Genomic DNA, 9679 nt, shown 5'->3' on the forward strand with positions numbered 1-9679 from the left:
ACGTATCACGTCGCCTAGGCGTATGTTGCCCAACAAGGCTACCACACACCGCAACACTAACAGACTGTCAGCACTACAACACTGCAAGCACGTCCCTTATTACTGAGCCGACCACCGTACAGCTCCGACGTCGCCTGCCAGTGTCCTGTTATTATCACAGTACAAAGTGTTGTGCCAAGTACTGTATCAGTAGTCAGGCGTACCAGAGTAGCCTTTGCAGGCAACCCCTTTTCAGGAGATTCTGGCGTACCTGACACGTCAACGTACTGGCACCGACCACACGTAACAATAACTGTTACCAGAGCTGCCTTATTCAGGCAACCCCTTACTCAGGAGCTTCTGGTAACAGTATAATTGAACTGTGTGCTATAATACTTTATTACCTGTGATATAGCCGACCTTCTTCCGTCTGTCAAAATCTTCTTTTTTTGTTTACTGGTTTCAACCAGTATTTACATAAAATCTTATGTATTATTCTGGGTGTCTCCAGTATTTTCCTTCTCAATTAATACAGCACCAAAACCCACAAATACGCAAGACAAATGTTTTTATTTATTTATACAGGTATGATTACACATTTAGTAAACACTAGTTTCATGAAAACATAAGTCAATCATCGATAATTAAAATAATTAGGTAGGTGGGGAATGATACAAAACAGGACGTATACAAAACGTTACATGAAGGGAGATAACTCTAACTGAATAAAATCGTCACACTTCCCCCTCCTTAAGTCGATGCGTCCCGCATGACAAATAGAACATTTAAAGACTATCTAAAACACCGATGATCACACTAACAGTCTCCAATATGTAATAAAAGTACAACTTTCAGTAGGTCTGAAGGACACAAACACTTCCGTCCACATTTCTTCAATCATCTAACAGTCCGCATACACCACAGGAGGTCTCCGTCTCATGCATCTCAACCAGCTCGATTTCCCTATCTCCTTCTGTGTACCTTGTCGTTTTCCAGACCACATGCCTCTCTATAACTGGCTTTGTCTGAGTAGACACACTCGCCATCGCCTTTGACACCCTAGGAACTTGATGGAGATTGGTAGGAGGCCTCTCTACCCTTGGGACTTTCCGTGGGATACAATTCCTGGGATCCTTGGGACTCAATTTCTCTGGCGCCCGTTTAGGGGTGAACACTTGATCTGGCCGTGTATGCTTCCTCACCGTTGGATCAGGGATGGCCTCTACATCAGGTTCCTCGCCAGCAGCAGACTCATCATGGTCTTCCCCATTGTCAGAGTCCGACACATCACCTAGGATGCTAGCAAGATCACCAGGGTCATTGTCTTTCCACGAGTCTTCCTCCTCTCTCACTGTAGAATAGCTACCTCCTTCACGTGAGGGTCCCGGCTGTGCCGTCTGTTCTACACTGTGTCTTCTCTTCGTGTGCCGGAGAAGATTGCTTGCCGAGGTGGTAGCAAATGGGCATTCTTCACATACGAAGGATTTCTTCTCCATTTCCTTCAGACCACACATGAGAATATGCTCCTTCATCCTTTCAATATCTACACTAGTGAATGCACACATGGGACATTTCTGTTCCTTCCTGTGAGTAGTCTTTGTCTTCAGCATCTCTACAACATACAAAAAAGGGAAGAAAGGATTCAGATGATGTATGAAAATGGTTCACAACTTACAAAATCAGGAATACAAGAATACTATTGGTACTCTAACTAATCAAAATTAGTAACATATTCGGCCAGCCAGCGGGGTGGCCGTCTCGTACGTCGGGACGTGAATGGGTTTCCCCATTCGCCCTCACTCGCCTCGACGATTTCACAATCATCCCCAGAGGTACGGGGTATGATATCATCCCTAACAGTTTGGGGACCTTGTCCTGTGTCTTTGACCTCCCCCTCCTTAGGTTCTGAGGTACCTTTCATCGGTCCTGTGTCCGATGTTTGCTCGCCTGTTAGCTCTTGTCTTTTCTTCAGTTGCATGCGATCTACATGAACTATTTGTGGTGCACCGCGATTCCCACACAGTACCTTGTAGGTGACATCTGAACATCTGCTTACTACCTCAAATGGTCCTCTCCAATAACTTGTAAGTTTTGAAGAACGGCCTGGTAGATACCTCGGGAAGTAAACATAGACCTGGTCTCCAGCCGAGAAGGTTTGCCAGCTGAGCTTTTGGTCGTGCCAGATCTTTTGTCGTAGCATTTCTGCATTTGTATGTTTTCTGACATGAGCATGAGCTGTCTCCATTTTTTCCTTTAGTTCCCAAGCCCATTGGTTTGTTGGAATTTTCTTTGCGTTTTGGGGTAGCTCATACATAATGTCCATTGGCGTTGATACTTCCCTACCAAGCATAAGGGCGTTAGGGCTACTGCCAGTAGTTTCGTGAACTGCAGATCTATATGCCATAGTAACAAAAGGCAGATGGTCATCCCAGTCCGTGTGGTGGTCATTGACGTAGGAAGCCAGCATGGAAATCAGCGTACGATTGAACCGCTCAACCATACCATCTCCCTCCGGATGGTAGGGAGTGGTTCGAGTCTTTTTGATGTGCAATACCTCGCACATTTGTGAGAAGAGTTGTCCCTCAAACTGTTTTCCCTGATCCGAGTGTATCACCGTTGGTACGCCAAACCTAGTGACAACCTCTCTAACAATGATATCAGCCACGGTCCCTGCAGTCATGTCTGGCATTGGAAATGCCTCAGTCCATTTCGTAAAATAGTCAGACACTACTAATACATAACGATTCCCTTTGCTAGTCAATGGCAAATCTCCAAGTATGTCGGTTGCTATCCTTTCCATGGGCATACCGGCACCAACTACTTGCATAGGTGCTTTCGGAGTTTTCATCGGCCCTTTTTTTCTTGAGCACACTTCACAGCCTGCTATATATTGTCTCACATCTCTCTGTAGACCAGGCCAGAAGAAGCTTTGTCTTACCTTGCTCAAGGTCTTCTTTACTCCCAGATGACCAGAGGTCCGATGATCATGACACATCTTCAATATGCTCCTTCGCTCAGTCATTGGTACAACCGCTTGCAACGTTTTGCCTTTAGAGTCTTGCCATTTGCGGTACAGTATGTCATTCGCGACTATCAACATATCCCGTTGTGACCAAAGGGACTTCACCATTACACCACCCATGTGCACGTCTTTGGTGTTTGGTTTGGTAGTGTCCTCTACCCACTTCTTAACTAACATAATATCTGGATCCTCTTTCTGGAGCATTGACAAGGATTTTCCCCCGGTTTCATCTTGTTGCCTGTCGGACTCTTCTTGTTTGCTAGACCCAGTCTCTGTCAAGCCACCAACAGACAGTTTTGTTACCTTGTCCCATTCAGGATTGAACTTACACTTCCGACAAGGTCGCCTACTAAGTGCGTCTGCATTTGAGTGTTGGGATCCTGGTCGATGTTCGATTTTCATGTCATACATGCTCAGAACTTCCAACCATCTTGCAAGTTGGCCCTCTGGGTTCTTGAAATTTAGGAGCCAACGCAGGGAACTGTGATCTGTACGAAGGAGAAAATGTTTTCCATACAAGTAATGGCGGAAACACTTGACAAAGAAGACAACGGCGAGCAACTCTTTCCTTGTAACACAGTATTTCCTCTCTGACTTTGACAGTGTTCGACCTGCGTATGCAATAACTCTCTCGTGTCCATCCTGGACTTGGGCAAGTACACCTCCTATAGCAAGGTCACTTGCATCTGTGTCGAGCACAAATGGTTTAGTGAAGTCTGGGTATGCCAATATCGGGGACTGGCACAGCTTTGCTTTGAGGCAATCAAAGGCTTCTTGGCACTCTTTAGTCCATATGAAACGTTTGTGTTTTTCTGTAAGCCGATGTAATGGTTTGGCGATGGCAGAGAAGTCCTTGACGAACCGCCTGTAATAGCCGCACAGTCCAAGAAATGATCGGACCTCAGTTACAGTTGTTGGTTCTGGCCAATCCTTCACTAGTTGTATCTTGCCAGGGTCTGTGGAAACTCCTTCAGGCGAAATAATATGTCCAAGGAACTCAACATTTCTAGCACACAGCGTACACTTTTTCGCTTTTAGTTTTAAACCGGCAGCTGACAAACGCTGAAGTACCTTCTCCAGATTGCTTAACATTTCTCCAAAAGTTCTCCCAGTGACAATCACATCGTCAAGGTATATGAGGCAGATGTCCCACTGCAGTCCCCGCAACACGGTTTCCATCAGCCTTTCAAACGTAGCCGGGGCGTTGCACAGCCCGAACGGCATTACCTTGAATTGATAAAGGCCACGTTTGGTCGAAAAAGCAGTTTTTGGTTTATCTCCCTCCTCCAGCTCGACTTGCCAATATCCGGAGCACAAATCGAGGGTAGAGAACCAGCATGCTCCAGACAGCTGGTCAAGGGATTCATCAATCCTTGGTAAAGGGTAAGCGTCTTTGATGGTTGCGTCATTAAGGCGCCGGTAGTCCACACAAAATCTGGTACTCCCATCCTTCTTCTTTACGAGGACGACACCAGACGACCAAGGACTAGTTGAAGGTTCGATTATCCCCCTGTCCAACATATCATCAATATGCTCGTCTACGGCTTGTTTTGCATGAACCGGAAGCCTCCGAAGGGGTTGTTTTACCGGTGGATGATCACCAACGCTGATTGAATGTTTCACGACACCGGTTTTTCCAATGTCTTGATTATCCTTTGCAAAGGCATTGGAATGTCGAACTAACAATGCGCGTACCTGCTTCACTTGATTTCTAGTTAGCCCTTCACTGGTCCTGTCTAACAGATCTTGAAGTACCGGAGTTAGAGCCTCTTTTTCTTTGCTGGTTGTTTCACAAGACATAACACTGTCTATCGGTGTGAGAGACCCCACAACCGTCCCTGCATGCACCACTTTCACATCTGGAGATACATTCATAATTCGCAATGGGACTGTTTCACTATTGCTGACCAAAGTCTTTCCTACCAAAGCTCGATCAGTATCCAGGAATTTTGGTGCAGGTTCGATAATGCTAACACCCTTGGGCACAGCGGTACCAGGAGGAAGAATGACCTGTCCATAGGTAACCATCTCAGATTCTGGGGGGATGTTAAGAGTATCAGCAACAGCCACACGATAACAACCTATTCTTCCCTCACTGAGCAACTCAACCTCCTGCTGTCCAATTGCGAGTTTCCGTTTCACCACATCGACAACGCATTTTTCCTCGTTCATGAAGTCCAACCCAAGGACTCCGTCTACTGATAGTCTGGCTACCACCAGTCCCTTCTTGTACAAGTGGTTATCAATTAATACTGGTAACACTGTATGACCGCTTACTATCAGTGGTTCTCCATTCGCAGACAAAATGTCGCGGGGCACCTTTGTCAAGGGATGCTGATACCTATCTCGACTGCATATTGCCGTGAACAAACATTCAGATACCAGCGACAAAGTCGACCCCGTGTCCACTAGAAATTTTCCTTTTACTCCATGGATCTCCACATTAACATAAATTCCTGGCTCCCCAGCTTGTCTATTCACACCAGCTTGCTCTTTCTTTTTCGCACCATTGGCTTTTCCTTTCTTATTACCTTGCTGGTTATCCTTTCTCGTCTCCGGGCAATTCCTTTGAAAATGGCCTTTTTCACCACAATTGAAACATTTACCGTCAGTACCTTTGTTACGGAATTTAGGTGCTGGTCGCCAATTGCGCTGTTTAGACTCCAAGTCTGCTACTTGGGTCTTTAGGCCTGCCAGGGATTCTTGTATCTCAGTCATAACTGCAGTCAATGCTTTCATTCCCTGATCAGTTTCTTGGTCATTAGCCTCCTTCTGAGCTATGGGCCTTAAGAACCCTTGCGACTCCCTGTGTTTCTGGTCTGACTTGATGAAGGCCTCCAATTCAACGGCATGGCGTATAGCTTCATTGAGACTAGCTGGCCTGGCTTGTTTAATCCGCAATCTCATGTCCGAGTCTATCAAGGCGTCAATGAACTGTTCTTTTGCTAGTACCTCAATGACATCGGATGGTGCGGTCGGGTATGCTTGATTCGCTAGCCTCCGTATACTTTGTCCCAGCTCCGGTAATGACTCGGTCGCCTTTTGCCGCTTTTCTCGTAGCTGCGCACGATAGAGTTCAGTCTGGTTTGGTGGAGCAAACCGTTCACTGAGAACATATACCAGGTCCCTATATTTCTTCAATGGTCCACCTGGGAGGTTACCGAGTACTCCTTGTGCCTGGCCCCTGAGGGAAACAGCTAAGTATAACCCCTTCTCATCCTCGGTCCAATTTGCCAATGCAGCACACGATTCAAAATGGGCCTTGTAGTCCAACCATGACCCACTGCCGTCGTAGGTTGCAGGCTTGATATTAAATGATGGTGTTCGCCTGGTCTTTGCTTCGTTTGTGTCTGAACACTTGCTGCGCGGTTGGTATGTCCCGTCATCATACCAATACTTTGGTCGACTCAGTGGTTTACTAGATACAGATTCTTGCCAGTAGTGATCGGACAAGGGACCTTGTCGCTCCTGTGACAACCCGTCGCCAGTATTATTTCCGTATCTGTCCATGTCTGGTGTCTGCGGGCTAAACTGTACAAGCTTAGTATGTAGGTCAGCAGCATCCTTCGAACTCTGCCCCAGACCACCACCAGAATCAACATCTGAACTGCGCACAGTCACTATCCCGGAGTCAGCTGTGTTTTTCTCGTCTAATACCACCGTGGTAGTACTCCTCGGAGTCGAGTGCCTGGCTGGACCATCTCCTGGTTTCTGTCCTACACCATATGATGCGATGCGGGCCTCCAGCTCCTCTATGGTCTTGTTGATATCCTCCATTGCGCGCGTGCACGCCGCTGCCACCATTAAAATGTCTCTGGTAGCGCGCGTGCACGCCGGGTCTCTTAGACAGAGCTACCTGCTCCGTAAGCGATTGGAATTCCTCAGCTACCTGGCTGAGCAGTTGAACAATTACTCAATTTAATAAACAATATATCTATACACTACAACAGAGAAGGACAGTACCTCTGTCCACCATGTCACCATACACGAGCCAACAATGTGTCCGCGGTACGTATCACGTCGCCTAGGCGTATGTTGCCCAACAAGGCTACCACACACCGCAACACTAACAGACTGTCAGCACTACAACACTGCAAGCACGTCCCTTATTACTGAGCCGACCACCGTACAGCTCCGACGTCGCCTGCCAGTGTCCTGTTATTATCACAGTACAAAGTGTTGTGCCAAGTACTGTATCAGTAGTCAGGCGTACCAGAGTAGCCTTTGCAGGCAACCCCTTTTCAGGAGATTCTGGCGTACCTGACACGTCAACGTACTGGCACCGACCACACGTAACAATAACTGTTACCAGAGCTGCCTTATTCAGGCAACCCCTTACTCAGGAGCTTCTGGTAACAGTATAATTGAACTGTGTGCTTTAATACTTTATTACCTGTGATATAGCCGACCTTCTTCCGTCTGTCAAAATCTTCTTTTTTGTTTACTGGTTTCAACCAGTATTTACATAAAATCTTATGTATTATTCTGGGTGTCTCCAGTATTTTCCTTCTCAATTAATACAGCACCAAAACCCACAAATACGCAAGACAAATGTTTTTATTTATTTATACAGGTATGATTACACATTTAGTAAACACTAGTTTCATGAAAACATAAGTCAATCATCGATAATTAAAATAATTAGGTAGGTGGGGAATGATACAAAACAGGACGTATACAAAACGTTACATGAAGGGAGATAACTCTAACTGAATAAAATCGTCACACTTCCCCCTCCTTAAGTCGATGCGTCCCGCATGACAAATAGAACATTTAAAGACTATCTAAAACACCGATGATCACACTAACAGTCTCCAATATGTAATAAAAGTACAACTTTCAGTAGGTCTGAAGGACACAAACACTTCCGTCCACATTTCTTCAATCATCTAACAGTCCGCATACACCACAGGAGGTCTCCGTCTCATGCATCTCAACCAGCTCGATTTCCCTATCTCCTTCTGTGTACCTTGTCGTTTTCCAGACCACATGCCTCTCTATAACTGGCTTTGTCTGAGTAGACACACTCGCCATCGCCTTTGACACCCTAGGAACTTGATGGAGATTGGTAGGAGGCCTCTCTACCCTTGGGACTTTCTGTGGGATACAATTCCTGGGATCCTTGGGACTCAATTTCTCTGGCGCCCGTTTAGGGGTGAACACTTGATCTGGCCGTGTATGCTTCCTCACCGTTGGATCAGGGATGGCCTCTACATCAGGTTCCTCGCCAGCAGCAGACTCATCATGGTCTTCCCCATTGTCAGAGTCCGACACATCACCTAGGATGCTAGCAAGATCACCAGGGTCATTGTCTTTCCACGAGTCTTCCTCCTCTCTCACTGTAGAATAGCTACCTCCTTCACGTGAGGGTCCCGGCTGTGCCGTCTGTTCTACACTGTGTCTTCTCTTCGTGTGCCGGAGAAGATTGCTTGCCGAGGTGGTAGCAAATGGGCATTCTTCACATACGAAGGATTTCTTCTCCATTTCCTTCAGACCACACATGAGAATATGCTCCTTCATCCTTTCAATATCTACACTAGTGAATGCACACATGGGACATTTCTGTTCCTTCCTGTGAGTGGTCTTTGTCTTCACCATCTCTACAACATACAAAAAAGGGAAGAAAGGATTCAGATGATGTATGAAAATGGTTCACAACTTACAAAATCAGGAATACAAGAATACTATTGGTACTCTAACTAATCAAAATTAGTAACATATTCGGCCAGCCAGCGGGGTGGCCGTCTCGTACGTCGGGACGTGAATGGGTTTCCCCATTCGCCCTCACTCGCCTCGACGATTTCACAATCATCCCCAGAGGTACGGGGTATGATATCATCCCTAACAGTTTGGGGACCTTGTCCTGTGTCTTTGACCTCCCCCTCCTTAGGTTCTGAGGTACCTTTCATCGGTCCTGTGTCCGATGTTTGCTCGCCTGTTAGCTCTTGTCTTTTCTTCAGTTGCATGCGATCTACATGAACTATTTGTGGTGCACCGCGAGTCCCACACAGTACCTTGTAGGTGACATCTGAACATCTGCTTACTACCTCAAATGGTCCTCTCCAATAACTTGTAAGTTTTGAAGAACGGCCTGGTAGATACCTCGGGAAGTAAACATAGACCTGGTCTCCAGCCGAGAAGGTTTGCCAGCTGAGCTTTTGGTCGTGCCAGATCTTTTGTCGTAGCATTTCTGCATTTGTATGTTTTCTGACATGAGCATGAGCTGTCTCCATTTTTTCCTTTAGTTCCCAAGCCCATTGGTTTGTTGGAATTTTCTTTGCGTTTTGGGGTAGCTCATACATAATGTCCAGTGGCGTTGATACTTCCCTACCAAGCATAAGGGCGTTAGGGCTACTGCCAGTAGTTTCGTGAACTGCAGATCTATATGCCATAGTAACAAAAGGCAGATGGTCATCCCAGTCCGTGTGGTGGTCATTGACGTAGGAAGCCAGCATGGAAATCAGCGTACGATTGAACCGCTCAACCATACCATCTCCCTCCGGATGGTAGGGAGTGGTTCGAGTCTTTTTGATGTGCAATACCTCGCACATTTGTGAGAAGAGTTGTCCCTCAAACTGTTTTCCCTGATCCGAGTGTATCACCGTTGGTACGCCAAACCTAGTGACAACCTCTCTAACAATGATATCAGCCACGGTCCCTGCAGTCATGTCTGGCATT

The 9679-nt window shown here is 46.4% G+C and overlaps 2 protein-coding genes across 2 annotated transcripts; both read right to left on the bottom strand.

Moving 5' to 3' along the window:
* Positions 1-872: 872 nt before the first annotated feature.
* Positions 873-1589, bottom strand: LOC132556069 (uncharacterized). Its single transcript, XM_060220462.1, has one exon. It carries the CDS (start codon positions 1587-1589, stop codon positions 873-875), a length of 717 nt encoding a protein of 238 aa, XP_060076445.1.
* A 6293-nt stretch (positions 1590-7882) lies between these two features.
* On the bottom strand, positions 7883-8599 carry LOC132556089 (uncharacterized). Its single transcript, XM_060220478.1, has one exon. It carries the CDS (start codon positions 8597-8599, stop codon positions 7883-7885), a length of 717 nt encoding a protein of 238 aa, XP_060076461.1.
* Between the last annotated feature and the right edge of the window lie 1080 nt (positions 8600-9679).

The sequence above is a fragment of the Ylistrum balloti genome, unplaced genomic scaffold, assembly GCF_031769215.1.
Source record: "Ylistrum balloti isolate Yb309-2 unplaced genomic scaffold, AGI_CSIRO_Ybal_v1 Utg369648, whole genome shotgun sequence".
In the NCBI taxonomy this organism is placed as follows: domain Eukaryota; kingdom Metazoa; phylum Mollusca; class Bivalvia; order Pectinida; family Pectinidae; genus Ylistrum; species Ylistrum balloti.

Bases quoted from the DNA above. Each gene is read 5' to 3' on its own strand.
- LOC132556069 (XM_060220462.1), bottom strand. From the start codon at position 1,589: ATGCTGAAGACAAAGACTACTCACAGGAAGGAACAGAAATGTCCCATG.
- LOC132556089 (XM_060220478.1), bottom strand. From the start codon at position 8,599: ATGGTGAAGACAAAGACCACTCACAGGAAGGAACAGAAATGTCCCATG.